We start from the raw sequence: 21,239 nt of genomic DNA on the forward strand, positions 1-21,239 counted from the left end.
TCCAACATTCCTTTTAGATATTTAACACATGATGTGATTAATATACATCTAAAAATATAAATTGGACTGATGGACTAACATATTGACAGGGTATCCACTTTGCGCAGCTCAATTATTTTCTAAACAGAGTCAAGCATCTAAAACTCAACATTATTCTCCATTTTTGAATACTTGTTTTATTACAGTAACTTACTTTAGTATTGCCGATAAAGATACATTTTGTCAAAGCTTTCCATCTTACACTCATTTAAATAATCCACAAAAATACCATTTTGCAAGTGGAGAGGGCACCGAGTGTTTGGCAAGTAGATTCTGATGTGCAGTCTCCATTGTAATGCCAAAGTTAATAATAATTGAAAATCAGCTGACAAGCTTTGAGTTTTAAACCAGGCAGGTTGACTATGATTGATCAAGGCATTGTCTTGAGATCTTGGTAACTTGATGATTTATCAAGACCTGAAAAAGCTTGTTGCTATGAAAAAAAAAATTAGTTTAGACTTTAAAAGGTTAGAATGTCAAAGATGGGAGAGGCTTGTTTTGTTTGCAAATATAAAATGAAAACGCTTACATTACTGAATAGCTGGAGGTCACATCAACTGTAAGATGCCTTTCATGGATGTTCTCATTGTATACTAGTCAGACTTAATAAAGGAGGACATGTTATAACCAAGCAACATATTTGACTGAATAAATGGTTTAGATATTGAGCAACATGAGTACATCTGTAGACAATCTGCTCTTGAAGATGAACAAATTGAACAAACCCATCAAGAAACATGAGTAAATAGACACTTGCATAAACAGAATTTCTTAGAGAGCCTACCACGTTAGAATTTATTCAAAAGCTTTAATAGGTCCACAGTAATTACGCTACCACATCTGCCCAGTGGGCCTTGTCGTTCTGATCTATGTTTTCACTCAGAATGTTCATTGGTAGCCTGTCTCTCACTTCTAGAATTCCCTTTCAGACCTTGAGCAAATAGTTTTTCTATTTCTTTGATGTAAATGTTAGATAGCAGAGCTTAGGATCCACTCTTGTTCTTTCAGACACAGCTTCTTTGTGTCAGATGGTCAGAAGGTTTTCCAATGCTATAAAGATTACAATCCTGATTTTGTCACTTTTTGTGATCAGGCTGCAAGGTTAAACTGTGTGAAGATTTGGTCAACACTGGTTTTTCTATATGAGTGCGTAAAAGGCATTGTCTGCAAAGTAAGATCAATCCATGGGCACAAAGATGAGCCTTGGCTTAAGATCTTGATCTTCTACATGTAGCAAGATGTTTCAGCTCAGGACCATCACCAATTTCCCAGAAAGCCTCTTCCTTCCTCTATTTGCAAGTATGAACATTGTGGATGCGTGTGCATTCTTGGCAGCTCACATGACAACACCAGTGGAAGACACAGTGACACTTCTCCCTACGTTTCTCAGTCCTTGTGTCATGTCCACGGCCACAGCATAGTAATTCACATCCATCAATTCCATGTGATGTGATGTTGCACTTTCGGTGTCGCGTGCCAAATGAGCCAGTCAAAGGATTGGGGTTGCAGAAATTTGGTGATGTATCATAGTAGACCAAATCTCTCTCTGTTGGAGCTTTGAACAAAGTGTACTTGGGACGAAGGGTCTCCACCCAACCTCTGGACTCTCGATGTTTCTCCACGATCATCTCAGAGGCACTGTCATACTTATCTTTTAAATAATCTCCAATCACACGGAAGTCAGGCTGTGACCACCAGCACGTCTTTACCTCACAGCTCCCTGATAGTCCATGACACTTGCACTTCAGATGCATGTGATCCAAAATAGCCTGAGAAGGAAATAGAACAGTGCTTTTTATTATTTAGGCCATCCCACACCACCAATCAAAACAGTACAGTCAATTCACATTGACTTAGGAAACAATGACCTGACAGAGCGCATGACATATTTCAAATTCTGATGCTACCCCTACTGAATGAAGGAAGGAAAGTAATTCCCTGAGCAATTTCTCTCCTCCTTCTGAAAGCACTTACTATGGTAGTAGAGTCCCACAGATCCCATCAGGCAACCAGGAACAATCTGTATTGGTTAGTAGCCAAATCAAATGATGGAAAGTTGGAAAACTGAATGCATTGAATGGGTATTTAAAGGGCAATAACCAGGTAGAATCACCACAAAAACTCAACTGATTAACTCATGTTCTTCAGGGAAGGAAACCTACCTTGGACACAGGACTGCAACTTACACTGGCTCTCAATGCCCGTGGGTCAAATAAACTTGGGCATTAAGCAATAAAAAAATCTAGTGTACTTCAGTAATGCCTTCGTTGTAACCAAGTATCCTAAGGCGCTTCACAAGAGCATTATAAAGCAAAATTTAGCTCCGATAGGCCAAAAACATGGTTGAAGACATAGATTTTAAAAAAGCATCCTCAAGGAAGAAACAGGTGAGAGAGAAAGAGAGGCAGAGACAGAGAAAGGGAGAGAGAGAGACGGAGAGAGGCAGAGAGAGAGAGGGGGGTTTACTGTGGGAAGTCTGGAGTTTATGGCCCAGGCAACTGAAGGAAAAGCCAATGGAGGAGAAATTTAATTAGGAACGCTGAAGAAGCCAGAATTAGAGGAGGCCAGGTAGCTCTGGAGATTGTGGAGCTCAAAGTGTTTCTTAACCAGAGATCAATATAAGTCAGAAGAATAGGAATGAGAACGACTGATTTATCAGAGTTAAGGGATACAACCTCAGATTTCACTTCTGTGTATAGTTTAGTATCACACCACAGGTGCATTTGTCACAAAACAACTACTTCTTTCTTTGAAAGAGGGTGATTGTTGGGTGTTCTCAATCGCATGCACCTTTCCAATCATGTCATGGATAGTGTTTGTTTTACTGAGTTTTCCCACTCCCAACCTTATTGGATACTGACCATGCGGCCTGCCTCATTGTTGTGCCGATTCATGGCGGAACGTGCGTCTGGTCTGTTCTCTCGCGCATCTGCAAACTCTCGTGACACCATGCTCCCGAACTCCACATCCTCACTGCATCCACCCCACTTCCAGCCTTCACCCGGCTTGCCCTTGTGCTGGTTGTCACAGCCACAGATGTTTGCAGTGCCCTCGGCGCACGAGCGAGTAATGGCAAAGGCGACACCTGCTGAGGCGATGGCGTGAACAAAAGCAGATTCCCTTGTTGCTGCAACAAGACACATAAACGTGTCATCTATTCATAAATTCAAAAACTAAGACCAGTGTTGGATGGAGATGGCAAAAAATTATTCCATATTAAATTTAACATGTGATGCACAGAAATCCCTGAAAACTTAGTATGGGGGTACGAGCAGTATTTATTACTCCTGTAGAGCGTTTTCTAGCTGGACAGCTGGTTTGCAATGCAGCGTGAAGCCAGCATTGTGGTTTCAATTCCCACACACACTAAGGTTACCATGAAGTTCCCTCCTTTTCAACCACTATCTTGGCTGAGGCATGGTGATCCTCAAGTTAAACCACCATCAGTTGTCTCTTTCTCTCTCTCTCTAATGAAAGTGCAGACCTATTGTCCTCTGGGTTTACGGAGACTCTACTATATTACTCCTATAGGTAGTACTATGCTGAGTGTTGTCAACACTAAAGATGTCACATCATATGATGTGCTCTCTTCCTCATTCAAGCCAAGTGCCAATAACCAACTTCAAAAGAATCTGAAGAAAATAAGTGTGAAGCTGCCAGATTGCTAACCTGTTTTATACCAATGCTCTTTAATTGATTCAGCCTATAACCCAGCGTAGTCTATGTCAAATGCCAGTCCCACTTCAAAGTGGTTGACTCTTAAGTGCCCTCAGGAAGATTCCAGTAAGCCATTGTTCCCATCTGTTCAAGAGAACCTACCACTACGTTCTCAATGTAATTAGGGATGAGCACAGGCTGGCAGCACCCACATCATGAGGATAAATAAGAATTACTTTAAATTCTTCCAAGCATTCCAATAATTGTTGGCACTGTGAAAAGAAAATATTCACTAATGCCCATTTTAAAACTTGCCTTTCCCAATGTTGACTCTGCTTCCCGATTCTATCTAAAACCTATGCACCCCTATTTCTTATTGTTCCTGCTGGGGTAATCTGCAAATTTGGATATATAATTCTCGAAATCTTCATCCAAATGATAAATATGGTGAACATTGAGGCTCAAGACTAGACCCTCAATGAAAATCTCTCATGGTCCCAAAACAAAGTAACCACAGACCCAAGATGCAGTTATGTTGTGTAGCGTGAGAAATAACAGTCAAAATACAGTTTGGCAATAAAGACAAGATTCCATTTTATGTTCATTCAGCGAAGCCTCACTTCAGTGGACCATATTTTGGAAAATCATTTGCAGGGTACCCGGCAGCGTGCCCTGATCTGATCTCCCAATAGATGAGGCTTTCAAGCTGGAGTGCATGGTTAGACAGTGACTTCTTATTAGTTTCAATAACAAAATAGATTGGTCAAGTTGGTATCCACTGTCTCATTGTAATAGAGGAGGTACCCTTTCTTGGGATGCTGCCATAACTTAATTACCTTTATCCAAAACAGGTCCAAAGATTGCCAAATTATCCTCAACTGTTGTGCAGTTCCATCTCCTCCCTCGAAATTGATGCTGGCATTCCTGTATCCCGATTTTCACCCCTTCCGCCACACTTGGCATAATCTCCATGTAATTACGGCAAAACCGCAACTGCTTAGGTACAAGCCCAGGGATACTTCCGCACAGGATTGGCTGAGTTGCCAATGTTGAGTATTGATGACCAACTGCCAATGACCTGCAATTAAAGGCAAGGTACTTTTAATCAGAGGTTAGAGGAAGCCAGTAGACAACATTTTCAAAATGTCATTTCCTTCCAGGTATTCTTTTGAGGTTTAATATAATGGTGAGAATGGGCGATCACATGTTGACATGTTAAGGGGGAAAATCAGCAGCATCAACTTTGGTACCAATAGATTAAAATAAATCAAAGAGCATGCATTTATAGAGTACCTTTCATGACCTTAGGATATCCCAAAGTAATTTACAGTCAATGTTTAATCATTGTTATAATACAGAACACATAGCACCTAATTTGTACACAGCAAGCTCCCACAAACAGCATTGTCATAACTAGATAATTTTCTTTTAAGAAAAGACCTTGGTTGAGAATCAATATTGGCCAGAATAGTATGTATAATGCCTCACCTGTTAAATAACGCAGTACCAAGATTATGCATTGGTCAAATAGGAGGTTGCTTTTGTCCCAGCTCTGAATCCCATCCTCATACAGAATATGCGGGGACAAATTCACATAAGCATGTGTATACTCTCCTGAACATGAAATTTTACAGTCTATTGCCAGCATTTTCACTGATACATCTCTCTCTTGTCAATTTCCAATGGCAAAAGGTTAACACTAACTATTCAAAAGTTTGCTGTGCCAATTGTCACACTATAGATATAGAATCTAGCCACTAGGTCACAGTGTGAAGTAAAGTTTCCTCCAATCTTGTTTTTCATTAGTCACCTTGTATACAAAACAAAACCAAATCATCATGGAAAATTTACTAGGTCTGCCATTTCTTTTTACAGAAATTAAAACTACGGTCTCCCTCTGGTCCATAATGTTCTCCGGCGCAAACAACTACACACAGGTGCAGACAGGTGTATAAAACAGAATAAGCATCACTCTGTACTCCCCCATCAACACTTTACTCTGGCTCTCCAAATTACATTACACTTGACATCTTGCCTAACACACCCATGCTCTTTGATGCTTAAGTAGGATTCTTTAGCATTGCTTTACATACTTCTATTCTTTACCTGTGACACTGACAGCTGTATCATCTTTGCCTAGTCACCTGAACTGAATACTGCCCATTGTTACCATGCAAGTATCTCATTCTGTGCTCCAATCCTTTGTTCACGTTTAATTCAATGTATTTGGGACTGGCTCCAAGAAATTAAAAATGCAACAAAAATGATCGACAATGGAGAATCATTTAACTCTTTTTCCACCCTCTTTCAGCTTTTGCCACTTAATTCCTTATTTCATAAAGTTGATGTAAGGTCATTATTTTGAGCCATCAAATAGGAACAGGTTCAAAATCTGGCCTCAGAAACTCTATTTTAGTTGGTGTAGAAAAAACGTCAAATGTCAGTCATTCTCTACTACTCCTGTGCCATAAAATATGAATGCACATGGATGCCGAGGGTTATAGAATTAGGCTTGCTGTGGTAATGCTATTCAGTTGAGCAGCTTGCAAGACTAGACTTCTGCAATGTGGGCTACACAGACAAGGCAACATCTATTGCCCTTCATTAGGTGCCCTGAGGATATCAAGAATCCATCACATTTTGTGGATTGCAGCAGACTTATTGTTGATGGATTTTGTCCCACTCTCCTCCAAGTCATCGATACATAGTTCAGGTCCCACTATATGACAGGTGTGCGGTGATATCATAGAGTCATAGAGTAATACAGCATGGAAACAGGCCCTTCAGCCCAATCTGATCCATGCTGATCATGGTGCCCATTCAGACAGTTCCAATTGCTCGCATTCGGTCCATATTCCTGTAAACCCTTCCCATCCATGTACCTTTCCAAACGTTTTTTAAATGTTGCTATTATACCTGCCTCAACCACTTTCTCTGGCAGCCCATTCCATATACGCACCACTCTCTGTGTGAAGAAGTTGCCCCTCAGGTCCTTCTTAAATCTTTCCCCTCTCACCTTAAACCTATGCCCTCTAGTTTTCAATTCCCCATCCCTGCGAAAAAGACTATATGCATTCATCCTATTCGTGCCCTTCAAGATTTTATACACCTCAATAAGGTCACCCCTCGTTCTCCTACATTCCAAGGAATAAAGTCCTATCCTGGCCAACCTCTCGTTATAAACCAGGCCTACTAATCCTGGCAACATCCTCATAAATCTTCTTTGGACATCGTGCAATAGAACTTTGTTGACTTAAGGAAGTTTTTTTTTGCCAAGCACACGCTGCTGTAGTTTGTAGAAGGCTAAGCTGGATCAGTGGTCTGGTGTTGATGCTATGTGTCAATGGTAATCTTTTTCGAGAGTGGGTTATAGAATTAGGCTTGCTGTTATAACTCTATTCAGTTGCGCAGCTTGAAAGACTAGACTAGGCAAAAAGTGCTCAATATATTCTGAAGTCTATCCTTCAACATATATGGGAGGTGGAACACTTGGACAACATGGTGTTAGGGTTGCAGAGGAGTTTGCAGTGGGAAGGGGAGAATCCAAAACATCATGATTCATGTAGGTTTAAAAAAAAACAGAGGCAAGGAAAGGCGTTCTGAAAGCTAGTATGAGGAGTGAGGTATGAATTAAAAAGTCATAACCTCTGGAGTAATAAATCAGCTTTGAGAAAACTGGCACTGGGCAAATAGAATTCAAGAAAGAAATGCATGGCTTAACATTGGTGCAGGAGAAATGAGTTCCAGTTTTGAGACACTGGCATCAGCCCTGGCAAATGTGAGATCTATACCATTGGGATAATTCACACTTGACTGTGCTAGGGCTGATGTTCTCATGAACCACACAACTAGGAAAGTAGAGAGGGCTTGAAAGTAATCATTGAGGGGAATGGATCAAATTTAGGAAGATGTGGTAAGTCAAAGTATGAAGAAAAGGTAAGAGAGATTGGTGTTAACATGGGGAATGGTAAACAGGCCAGGACAGTAAGAAGATTACATATCTAAGACTAAATCACAGATAAGGATAGAGGTTACAAAAATAATAAAAGTACAAAACTAAACATTCTGTGACTGAATCTACGTAACATACAGAACAAAACAAATAGACTAATAGCACTAATAGAAATAAATAAATATGATCTGATAGCTATTGCAGAAATCTGACTGCAGGATGATATAGATTGGGACCAAAATTTTGAAAGTACACGACATTTAGGAAGACAGGCAGTTAGGAAAAGGTACAGGAGTAGCTCCATCAGTCAATTATTAGCACAATAGGGAAGGAAGACCCAAGTTTAGGAGACTAAAGAGCAGAAACAATTTGAATTTGGATGAGAAATGATGAACGCAAGAAGTTACTTGCGGGAGTGGTGTTCAGGCTCCCTAACTGTAACCACACAGTAGGGTGGGGTATTAAAGAAAGAACTAATGGGAGTCTGTATGGCAATGATCATGAGGACTTTTAATCTGTATAGACTGACAAATCAAAATGAATAAAAGTAGCCTTTAAGAGGAATTCATTGAATGTTTTCAGAATAGCTTCTTCGAATGTCCCATTCTGGGGCCAATTAAAGAGCAGGCTATACACGACCTAGTACCGTGCAATGAAAGATTTAACTAATTGGCCACTTTGTGAAGGTGCCCCGAGATAGCAGCATTCATAATGTGATTGAATGTTACATTCAGTTTGATGACGACAGAAATGAATCCAAACTAGCATCTTGAACTTAAATAAGGGAAATTATGACGGCATGTAAGCAGGAAATAAACTAACAAATTAGGTTAAGAGTTTAATGGGTATAATCTTATAGCCATTATGCAGCCGTGCCGATGAAGAGATCAAAGTGGGGAACTAAATATTCAAGGGGATGTGACTTTTTGAAAGGACAGGCAGGAAGTAAATTATGATGGTTACTACAAGATGGGATAAATAAGGTAATGAGAAATGATCTTGGATTGGAGGATGTAGAATCCATATGGGCAGAGGTTAAGACATAATAAGGTGAAGACTACACTGTGGGAGTAATCAAAAAACCCTCTAATAGTAGCTGTGCTGTAGGACAGAGAATAATCAGGGCATAACAAGGGCATTTAAAAAGGCAATACATTAATAATGGATGACTTTATGAATTCTTTCCTTGTTGCCCTTGCCAAATTGATTTTCCCAATCTACAATGAAGACTAGAGTATATTGTGGCCAGTTTCCTAGAGCAATATGTTGTGGATCCAAACAAACAGCAGGTTATTTTGGATCTAGTAATGTATGAGGTGTGTTTAATAAATGATCTCAGAGTAAAAGTGTTCCTAGGAAGTACCAACTATAACATGGTCGAACTTAACATTCCGTCTGAGAGTAATAAGCTTGGGTCAGAAACACTTGTGCTAAACTTAAATAAGGGTAATTAAAAAGGAGTGAGGATGAAGTTGGGTGGAGTGTACTGGGAAATGGGTTTAGCAGAAACAAAAGTTGATGAACAACAGCAGAGGTTTAAGAAAATAATTCATGACTCACAACAAAAATGTTTTCCAATGAGGATGAAGGATTTTAGGAAGGGAATAAACCAACTATAGTTAATCGAGGAAGTTGAGGATAGCATGAAGTCGAAATTAAAAACAAACAACGTGGCAAATATTACAGGTAAGCCAGACAATTTGAAATTTTCTGAAATCAAACTATGAGGATAAACTAGCACGAAATATAAAACTGGACAGTGAGAGCTTTTTAAAACAAGTGATAAAAGCAAAGAGAGAGACCAAAGTGAACGTAGGGTCCTTAGAGAATGAGGCTAGGGAAATAATAATGCAGAACCAGGAAATGGTAGAGGGGTTGAATAAATACTTTGCATCAGTCTCACAGTGGAAGATATTAATAGTATTCCAAAAAATACTAAATAATCCAGGGAGAAAAAGAAGTGAGGAAATTAATACATTAACTACACTGAATAAAATGTACTTTCTAGAGAAGAAGAAACAAAGATAGCTAAAGGCCAATAAGTATTTGGATCTGATGGGTTACATTCTAGGATATTTAAGGAAGTAGCTATTGAGATAGTGGATACATCAACAGTAATCATCCAACAATCCTTGCAGGCCAATATGCAATGTCACACCCTTATTCAAAAAGAGAGGGAAACAAAAAAAAAATGTTTATAGGCCAGTTAGCTTAACATGCATCACTGGGAAATGTTAGAGACTACAGTAAAAAAATAACACAGCAAGGAGACGTGGGGTCCTCATTCATGAATCACAAAATACTAGCATCCAAGTTCAGCTGAAAGCCATACCCAACTTCACATCGCTTTGTGTCAGAACTAAACCACAAGGCAAAGCTGAAGTAATATGTGCCGGCATCTCTGACTGAGGGGGCAAAGCACAAAATGGCAAGACAGACAATGTAAGCTAGGGATGCTGTAGGCATTCATGACCTGATCCAATGTCCCCAGGGCATGTTCTGTACCACTCTGAACTACAATGGCAATTTGTGTTCCAGGACCCCAATATTCTTATTTTAAAAAAGTCTGAAGTACGTGGATATAACATATTCATACAACAATCTCACTCTTTCAAAATGTCAGCAACCTCTTTGTCTATGTTACTGAGGCTGTGAAGGTACATTTAATGGAAAGTGGTGAGGCAAAAACATGTCATTATTGGCAGATGACATAAATAACCTATTGATATTTAATCTCTCCTGTCTTTCCTATTGTCATCTATTCTCCCTTCATAATTCCTATTTTCCTGCACAGTTTCTCCAACAATACCACCAGTTATAGGGCCTATGTTCTGACCAATGCTCAATCCTAGATTGCCACCACTAAAAACAAACCACATTCTTTGGAAATTCATTACAGTGTTGTTTCTTTGTGATCATACTCCATAAAACTGAAAGCTGCCATGTTGTCTAACACACAGTAAATATACTTTGACTAATTCATTGCAGATAGTCTTTTCAGATGTTTCTGAGATCTGTGGGCAGTACTAAACGTAGTGCATTCTTTTCAAAATTTTGTACATTTTTTACAAGAGGAAATTAATATTTATGTACATATTTCCAAAAGTAAATGGCTGGACTATAGGCTGCAGGTTGACCAGCACTGTAATACATACTAACTTCTGCAATAAATAACGCACAAGGAGCTCTCAGCTATCCTCAGTTTAACATCTCTATGGCCTGTTATTCAACACCTTTACATACCAACCTAGAAAACTATCACAAACTGACAGCACTTTAAACAAATTGGCAGCTGGAGAACGGCCAAGACAAATGCGCATGACATTTATGGACTTGAATTAGAGGAAAGCACAAAAACACAAATCTAAAAGTCAAAGGGATAAACTTGGTAATACATTCAAGGGCATGTTACTCTGGACAATTTTAGAAGACAAGGAACAGAAAGAACTTAGATAACAAACTCAAGATGTCTTAAAGTGCTTACAGCCAGAAAAGTCCACTTTAAGTGCACTGTCATTTATTAAAAACACAAAAGCCAATTTACACTTCAAGAATTCTGCAGAGAATCCTGCTGAGAGCAGGATGTGACTATATAGGGGTGGTCCTGGATGGCCAAGGTGAGGTTAATGACCCAAATGTGTGATCCAGTTTAAGATATTGCCTTTTATGCTAAGAGCCAGGGTCAGGAAAGAGAATAAAGAAAGATCTCGAACAGGTCAGGTTTGCTAGCCAGGTTTCCCCTACAGAGGGGGCATAGTTTGGTCAGGTGCTAAAAAGATGCATTAGGGGTGTTGTCAAAGACTGACCATTTGAGTCTGATCGTAGCCCATAGGAATCTCAAATAACCAGTATCTGGGAAATTGTGAGCTCATATTAAAAAGCACCAAGTAATAGTATAAAGAGATTGTGTATCATTTGCATGTCATTTCAATATCCAGAGAAAAACCTAAAACAACTAGTGTAGGAACTTCAACAAAGTTCAACTCTAACAACAGGATTTGATAGTCAAGCAAGGCATGATAAAAGATGCATAACTTTTCTTTCGTTCATTCATGGGATGTGGGTGTTGCTGCCTTGGCCAGAATTTATTACTCATCCCTAGCTACCCTCAAGGTGGTGGTAAGCTGCCTTCCTGAACTGCTACAGTCCATTTGCTGTCAGTAGATACACAATGCCACAATTTAAATACATTAAAATCACTTTTAGTGTCTGATTTCAAAATAGTGACAGATGACTGCTGGTTATTTTTGTGGAAGATTTTCCTTAAAACAAAACTAAATGTCAGAAAGTCCTTCCAGAACAGTGTCCTAATGCAGCATTGCTTAGAAAGCAAGTGATTATCGACCCTTTAGTGTGTGAGTGGAAAATTAATTAACTTGTGGAGGTTTACAATAGGGTGGCTACACAATGAAAGCCTTTAGTCTGGCTTCTGTTCATAATAATCAAAGACTGAGTTAAGTTTAGAAAACCAGAAATTGAAGCTTTTAGAGTAGTTCAGAGGAGACCTGACTGGGATCAAAAACAAGTTTAGTTCTCTTTTAAAGAGTTCAGGAGAAACAGTCACCTCAGTAGAAAAGTTTATGTTTGTACTACATCCAAACCAGGATTGAATGTTTAGAAGTTTGTAGGTCATTAGAAGCTGAAAATATACTCAGTTTTGAGAGTATTCATGTAAGTTGACTCGACAATTCACAGGTCAGAAACTGGGGAAAATCAGTTAAGTTGCACTTAAATATTTGATATGGTGGGGAGGGAGTATTTTCTCAGGACTTGAATCACTTTAAATTGATGGCATTGCCAAATAGGTTGAAAACTTCATTTTGCAGCGTTAAGATTTTTCTAAACTGTCTTCAACACTTTATGCATTATGTACTTTTGCAACTGAAGGACAGGCAATACACATGGATTTACCTTATGCTAAGTATCCTGGCAGCACTCTTTCATCAATTCAACTAAATATTCTCATCTTGTTCCTATCCTTCCTTCTTTGATCTGATTAAAAGGTTTCTGTCCATACTCTTTGATTTATACTATAAGGCTTAAGAGGCAAGATATGCTGCACTTCACATATTTTCACAGAGTATGTTTGGTACTCTTAACTGTGTCTTTCTGCTATGAGTTAAAGTTGAGTCAGGGTAGACAGATCATTACATTTAATCTGTGCTGTCTATCTGTTAGTAGGTTTTATAGAACAATTTAAAGTGAAGCATACTCTGGATTTAAACTGTGCTGTATTTGAACTTTGGCGTATGATTGGTCAATATGGGGCATTTCTCCATTTCTGTCCTGACCTATTACTGATTTGCCTGTAAAAACCAAAAGAACTGCGGATGCTGTAAATCAGGAGCAAAAACAAAGTTGCTGGAAAAGCTCAGCAGGTCTGGCAGCATCTGTGAAGGAGAAAACAGAGTAAACATTTCGGGTCCGGTGACCCTTCCTCTGAAGGGTCTGAGGAAGGGTCACCAGACCCGAAACGTTAACACTGATTTGCCTGTCTTCAGTCTCTATACGTTCCGTTTCACTCCGTTATTTATAAAAAAAACTCAGAAATCTTTGAGACATAACAAATTTGCACAAATAGACAGCTTCACTCGTTTCTTTCTGCTGCATATTATTTTTCTGATTTCTTTGATCCAGGTTCCTGTGAAGGTGATGGATTTCAGAAAGGGTCAGGTTACACACTTCCAGCCCACATTACACACGGACACCTGCTACACCAGGATCTCAGTACTCATTTGTGGTTAGGACAATGGCACACCATCGTTTAATGATCTGTGGATTGCCTCATAGGTAGAGAAAAATGTTACTAGTGGTTTCAGAATTACAGGAGAAGAATAAGTCACCAGGGAGTATCTGTTCTTTTTCTAGTTAGAAGTTATTCAGTTTCTGAGTGTCTTCCCCCTCAATCTGTCTGCAATTCTCATGTAACGTTATTGGCACTGCATTCATACATCACTCTCATTTTTAATGACTTACCCATGAGTACTCAAAATTCCACTTACTAACTCCTCTATTCATTACCTCCTTGTTCTTTTTAAAACTGTTTCTGCATCTGCAGCTCTCACTCTCAACACACTTACACTTCTTTCCTATCTTTCATCCTCTCTCGCCCACCTGCTCCTTTGGTTGCTTTATCATGCTGCTCACCCTCACCCCCAACACATATACACACACAAAAAAACACAAAATACACACACACCCCTCCACCTATAGCACACCCTCCCAACCCTTGCCCTCCCCCTTCAAAAACTCTGTAGCATGCCCTGCTCCCACCGTCATCATCCCCTCCAGCTTAGCCCAGCATAAAAAGTATGACCAATCTGTGATAACAACACATATTGTTCACTGTGTATGGTTTAATCAGTGGTGAATTAAATCAGTTAGCACTGTTTTTTGTCATCTATATAAACAATTTGGATGACAATTTAGGAGGTATGGTCAGTAAGTTTGCAGATGATTGGTGGTATAGTTGATAGTGAAGATGGTTATCTAAGATTACAAAGAGATCTTGACCAGTTGGGTCAATGCACTGAGGAGTGGCAAATGTAGTTTCACTTGGATAAACGTGAGGTATTGCATTTTGGTGAGACAAACAAGGACAGGACTTACACAATTAATGGTAGGACCCTGGATAGTGTCGTCAAATAGACAGACCTAGTGGTTTGGGTGCATAATTCATTTAAATTTGTGTCCCATGTAGACAGGGTGGTTAAGAAGGCATTTAGCACATTTGCTTTCATTGTACAGATCTTTGAGTATAGAAGTTGGGACGTCATGTTGAGGTTGTGCAGGACATTGCTGAGGCCTCTTCTGGAGTACTGTGTCCAGTTCTGGTCACTCTGTTAAAGGAAAGCTTTATTAAATTGGTAAGGGTTCAGAAAAGAAGGGTTCAGGATATTGTCAGAAATGGAAGGCTTGAGTTATGGATAAGCTAGATAGGCTGGGACTGTTTTCACTGCTGCATAGGAGGTTGAGGGTGACTTTATAGATCGTATAGGATGACCTATAGACCGTACGAAATCATGAGGACCATAGATAAGATGAATAGCAAGGATGCGTTTACTAGGGTGGAGGTGTTCAAAACTAGGGGAGCATACTTTTAAGGTGAGAGGAGAAAGATTTAAAAGGAACATGAGGGGCAACTTTTTATAACACAGAGAGCGGTTCATCTGTGGAATGAACTGCCAGAGGAAGTGGTGAATGCAGGTACAGTTACAGCATTTAAGATACATTTGGATAAGTACATGATTAGGAAAGGTTTGGAGGGATATATGCCCAATGCAGGAAGTGGGGCTAGTTTGGTTTGGGAATATGGTCAGCGTGGACTAGTTGGACTGTAGGGTCTATTTCCATGCTGTGTGACTCTATGACTCCTATGCACTTTTCCCAACATATTGGCACTGTCTAGCCTTCAGTAACCAGTCAATCTGATCACCAAGCTAATTCTTGGAAAAGATTGCTTAATTGAGAAACACTTCAGTTATAATTTTAACTTTGGAAAATTATATAAAATAAGCAATAACAAAATGGCCAGCCCTCACACCCCACTCAATTTTCCCCTCTATCGCAGTCAGTGGAAGGCAAGATTGAGGTAGGATGTACAATGAACGACCAACTTTATATTAGTTTTATATCAATACCTTAAGGTAAAATATCACCAGGCCCACATCCCATTTCTTGGTATTATAAAATAGAACTTAAAAAATTACCATACTGTCCTCACGCAAAAAAGTAGCATTGCAATATTAAATTACATTGATATCTTAATACCGATAGACCAGCTATAGACTAATACTAAAATACACCATCGCAAAAATAAAGATTTTAACTCTTGAATATAAAAATACCAGTAAAAGTAACATTAAAATACACTAAAACTAGGCTGATATTAAAATACACAAACTGCATAGCAACAATATGTACCAGAAACACAACACCAAAACACAATAATGAAATGTTATAAAAACATATCAAAAATTAAATAATCCCAAGAAGCGTATCACTATTAAACCAGATCAGCCACAAGCAACAAAATGTCCTTGGTTCTAAATTTTGGGTCTACATTGTCCAACACAATGGGCCACATATGGATTAGGAGGACGCAGTTATGACTAATTGGTACCATTTTTTATATTTGATTTCAATATTCATACTTTTGAACGGACCTCTCAAATATTAATGTTGATCTCTATTCCTGCACCTTCTCTGTGGCTGTAAATACTGTATTCTGCACTTCGTTCTGCTACCTGATGCATGTTGTATCAAATGATCTACTTGTAGAGCATGCAAAACAACACTTTTCATGGTATCTCAGTACATGTGACAACAATACATCAAATTATTCAAACCAAATCATTTATATAGGACATGCATTCATTCTTTAAATTTTTGTAAATGGTAAATTATTTGTGTTAAATTACTGAAATTATAAACAGATAAATCAAATGATTTTATAATCAATTGAATTAACTGCATGATTTGTTGGTTACTGAATAGTTGTAGATGTTTGTTAAGTAATTGTGGCTCAGTAGCACCTTTTACCTCTGAGTCAGAAGGTTTTGATGAATACAAAAATCTAGGTCGACATTTCACTGCATGACTGAGAAGGTGCTGCACAACGTTGGAGGTCCTTCCTTTCAGATGAGGAGTTGATCCAAGACCTTTTAAGTGCTGTTAAAGGTCCTGCATTTTGAAGGAAGGAGGCCTGGTCAACATTTATCCTTCAATCAAGATCACCAAAATTCAGATGATCTTGTTATTACTTCATTGCTACATGTGAAACTAAGCTATTCGCAAAACTTACAAACAACTGCATTTCCTTCATTATGATGCTGAATACACTTCAAAAGGCACTTCATTGACAGTAAAGCACTTGGGGATGCTCTGAGATCCTGTAAGACATTATGAGTTGATCTTCTGAGCAATGGCAGACAATGTCAGATTGTAGCTCCTACTTTTCTCTGCTATGATCAAGCTTTGTACTTCTGGCCATTTTCCAGCCTCTTCAGAAATCCAGAGTGTACTTTAAATCAAAGTCTTCCCTCATAGCACCAAATCATTGGGGGAAGACAAATCATGCCACTTTTTTCCAGCACTAGGTGACACTCTGGTAAGTGGTTGTTCAGTAACATAAGAAAAGGATTAAGAATTTCAAACAGCTCTTCAGTGTGTAGTGGTATGACTGAATAAGCCAAGTGAGCTGTATGAGGGGGTGTCCAGTGGGTGAAGTGAGTAATCAGGTTGAGGGTAGTTGGCGGCATTTGAGGAGAGAGCAAGGGAAAAAGTTGGTATTCAGTTGTATAACAAACAGTTAGATTAGGATTTTATCATTCAACATTTCCCGGATAACCGTGTAGGTAAGTGAGCCGGAACTGTCCAGAGTCTCTGGCTCTAATTTAGAGTTAGAGACATTTTCAAAGGGTCCAAGAGGGCAGGGGAATAGCCATCAAAATTCAAACTTCCCAGGCAATTCACACATCAAGGCTTCCAAGGAATCCCAAAGGGAACTCTGATTGCACATCTGCTCTCCTACTATCCAGAGACCAGAGGATATGGATCAAAGCAATCAAGTCCTTCCATTTTAAACAAAAAGTGCAGATTTGTGTTTTGAGAATGCATGCAATAGGTTTTTTTTGAACCCAAATAAGTGTAATGTGGCTAGAAGAATGACAATTTCACCACATCTGTGGCTTGTCAGTGGTTTTGTTTGAACAGCACTGGTCTATACAGATAGATTGAGGTGCAACATCATTGGTTTCTCTCAGAGGTAGATTCACTGGCCCTTAAAACAAGCCATTTATCTTTATTGTATAAAATCTAATCATTAGGTGCCATAACCTAGAAAAATTTTTAAAAAACCTTTATTTATGAATTATTTCACAAACCACTCCAAGTTAGATATAGCTATATTCTGAATAAATACTTAATACTTTAGAGGGTAAAGATAGAAATCTAGGGGCACTTCAAATTGGGACTAAGAAATGATCTCTTGCAAACAAATGACAAAGACCATCCTGAAATATTGAATTCATTTTCAATTATAGTATATTGAAAATTAGTTGGATTATACAAAGGGAAGTGATCTGTTGTTTGGTTATTGTTAGGAGAGAAATCAAAAATATTCCCATTGAGACTAAATGGCTCACAAAAATAAATAATTTTGTGGTTTTCTCAGGCTGGAGATTAACTAATGGAATCGTTGACAAAGATCAAATGTTGAGGTCTCAACTATTCACCATATTTAGGAACAAGTTGTGATACATTAGAAAGTATCGCATCAAGTTTGCCAATGACCCAAAATCACTTTTAAATCACGTAGACAGCTTTAAGTTATGTATTCAAGGAAATTCTGGGTAACAGTGATCACGGCATGATCAAATTTTACATTTAGTTTAAGGGAGAGAAGAATGGGACCAAACTAATGGAGCAGAATTAAACCATTGAGCCCTTTAAGTTGACTCCATTATTCAATAAGGTCATGTCTGTTTGGGTTGTGGTCTCAATTCTGCTTTCCCAGCTGCCCACCAGAGCCCGTGGCACCTTCTCACCTCAAACAAAAGTCTAATTCTACCTTGCATAAATTTAATTACAAAGCTTTCATTAGTTTCTTGGAAAGAGAATCCCACAGTCTAACAACTGTCTGGGAGAAAATAAATCCTCCTTGTCTCCATTTTAAAAGGGAGCTTGCTTATTTTTCAACTGTCCCCAAATCTAGACATCCCAGCAAGAGGAAATTTCCTTCCAGTATCCACTGCATCAAGTTTACACAGGGCCTTGTGTGTTTCAAAGAATCATAGAGTCATACACCAGAGATACAGACCCCTTAGTTCAACTTGTCCATGCCGACCAAGTTTCCCAAAATTAGTCCCACTTGCCCGCATTTGGCCCATATCCCTCAAACCTTTCCTATTCTTGTAATTATCCAAATGTCTTTTAAATGTTGTAAATGTACCTGCATCGACAACTTGCTCTGGCAGTTCATTCTGCATACGAGCCATCCTCTGCTTTACTACCTTGCATTTTCCTGCAATAAATTTCACAAGTCACCTTATCTACCTCATCTATGTTCAACTGAAACTGTTTTCTGTCCTCTTCATGGTTTTCATTCTTCATAATTTTTGTGCCATTTATCAAATATTAATATCATAAATAATCTACTGTGGAATGATGTGTTTCAAGAAGAATAACAGGCCAAACAATTGTCTCTGGGGTTTGCATTTTCTTGCTCACAGATTATAGGATGATAAAGCCCATAGGGAGGCCATTTGGCCCATTATACATTTCCTGGCTCTGCATGTTATCCAATTAGTACCATTTCCTGGCCTTTTTCCTTTGGTCTGCAATTTTGTTATTTTTAAGTAATTGTCTAATTCCTTTGGAAGTTATTGAATTGGCTTCCACTATTCTTTTAGGCGGTGTTTTCACAACAATTTATTGGGTAGAATTTAATACCCTCCCACATGGCATATTTGGTGGTGTGAGGACATTTAATTGGGTAGGAGAGTGACAGATTGGGGAGGAAGGTTTGGTTGCCTTCCCACCTCTGCCCTGATTAAGTCCATGGTGGCAAGGCTCATGGGTGGCCTTCCCACCTACCAATTATAATCAAGTAGGCAATTTCAATCCCACTCCAGGCCTCATTGTGCTGTTGTTGGCATTCACCCAGCATCAGGGAATGGACATGCAATGTGGGGAGCTTGTGAAGCAAACCCTGTTGGCATTCCTTGTGAACTCCAGCATGTGAACAATAGATGCTGCCCCTCAATCAAAGACAATCAGTGCCTAATCAAAGAACATTGCATTGGGAAGGGATGGGGTGCTGAGAGCCCTACCTACATCTCACTCCCATCCTAGCCCAAGGACCACATCGTGCCATCACACATCTGTGGCATGAATCTATGGTGACCCAAGGCCTTGGGTGAGTATAGTACTGGCAACAACCATCACCACCACAGTGGCACTGCCAAACAATGAAGAGCCGTTTGATTTGCCAGACGTTCTTAGGAGTGGAACTTTTACCTCAGGTTCTTGATCCTGAGGAATGCCCACCACTACCCAGTCAAGTGCTGATTGGCATTTGATTTGACAGACCTATCTGAAAAGTGATAATGTAGGGTTCTTGCTGGCTGCAGGGTGAGACTCCCATCATCTCTTTTAAATACTACCCACTGCATAAATGTTTGAGAAATATCTTCAACTCCCTTTTTAAATATTAGGTGCTTAACATGATCAAGCCTCCCACATGGCATCCAAGGACCTTTAAAATCTAAACAGACATCTACTGAATTCCTTTCATTCATATATGTTTTATTTCAATGAACTCTATTAATATGGCAGGCAAAATTTGCCTTTTAGTTGTCCATGTTCACTGTCCTAATAGGTTCATACCTGTCTTGTGAATATTAATTTTATTCTGTAATATGGTTGCTAAACATTGAGTCACAATTTATGTTACGCTGATTGGTTTATGACATCTATCATGGTAGATTATTCAAAGGGTGGTAATTGTTATAAAAGGCAATTAGTACCTTAAAGTACTTGACATTATGTGATAATCACATGCATTAGGATTGTTTCTGGGAGGAACCAAAAGGTGTATCGTATCTCTGTTCACTGATGTGCTGTCACTATCAAATGTTTCATTAGCAGTAATGCGTGCTTACATTTAAACTTAAGCCTGATATCTCACAAAAGATAATCATATATCTTGGGGTGTCATATAGCGAGGTATTAAGTGATATGTTATACCTCTATACTTTTCATCATGATTGCGCCTAGCTTCTGCAAAAGATTTGGTGCAGGCATTGTTCCCCATTTGTTATCGACTAATACCAAGAAAAAGGATTGATGACAGTGAATCTATACAAGGCTAAGAATCATCTTAGATGACTCCAGAGAACATGACCACACAGCATTATACTCTACAGGTAGTGCAGGTGTCTGAAATTATACCACAGGAGCAGAGGTGACCATTATAGTCTCATATAATATGTTAGCACTGCTCATCTTCTGAAGAAATCTTCAGATTTGAAAGAAAGCCCCAGCCATCCAAAAATAAAAAAGAAGAAAAAATATCTAGTCTGAAAACTGAGTATCTTTAAATATTCAGCAGCAGAAAGAACACAGAGCCAGTCAATCTCTGAATGCAACAGGCAGCAGTTAAAAACAAGGAACAGCACAAAGACATCTCTAGACACAAAAAACAACTGGAAATAGTGTAAAATATTGAAAGGTTTGTGCAGACTGATAAAAATAATACACTCCTATGCAAATATAAATTCACAAATCCTTCAAACAACGAATTAAACTGGACTATATGGAAGAGACCATTCAGACAATACAGAATTGCTTCAGGATAAAAACACCCAGATAGAAACAGTGAACATATTTCTTTATTCTTTATCCCTTAGCAGATCATGTTTTAAAATTTCAGAATGCAAAAGGATAGACAGATATTACCTTTGTTAGTATAAGAGTCGGAGTCATAGAGTTGTATAGCATGGAAACAGACTTTTGGTCCAACTCGTCCATGCTGACTAGATATCCTAAATTAATCTAGTCCCATTTGGCCCATATCCCTCTAAACCCTTCC

The 21,239-nt window shown here is 38.9% G+C and overlaps 1 protein-coding gene across 2 annotated transcripts in view; it reads right to left on the reverse strand.

Moving 5' to 3' along the window:
- Window positions 1-227: 227 nt before the first annotated feature.
- Window positions 228-21,239, reverse strand: part of wnt3a (wingless-type MMTV integration site family, member 3A) — a 73,127-nt gene continuing 52,115 nt past the window's right edge. For both annotated transcript variants that reach the window (XM_048595850.1, XM_020516802.2), the window contains 3 exons: window positions 4,533-4,774; window positions 2,901-3,166; window positions 228-1,808 (listed from right to left, as the gene is read on the reverse strand). In XM_048595850.1, coding sequence (XP_048451807.1) covers window positions 1,329-1,808; window positions 2,901-3,166; window positions 4,533-4,668 — 882 coding nt within the window. In that variant the 5' untranslated portion in view covers window positions 4,669-4,774 and the 3' untranslated portion in view covers window positions 228-1,328. The remainder of the gene's footprint in view (window positions 1,809-2,900; window positions 3,167-4,532; window positions 4,775-21,239) is intronic.

Source organism: Rhincodon typus, chromosome 4, assembly GCF_021869965.1.
Source record: "Rhincodon typus isolate 14 chromosome 4, sRhiTyp1.1, whole genome shotgun sequence".
Classification (NCBI taxonomy): Eukaryota; Metazoa; Chordata; class Chondrichthyes; order Orectolobiformes; family Rhincodontidae; genus Rhincodon; species Rhincodon typus.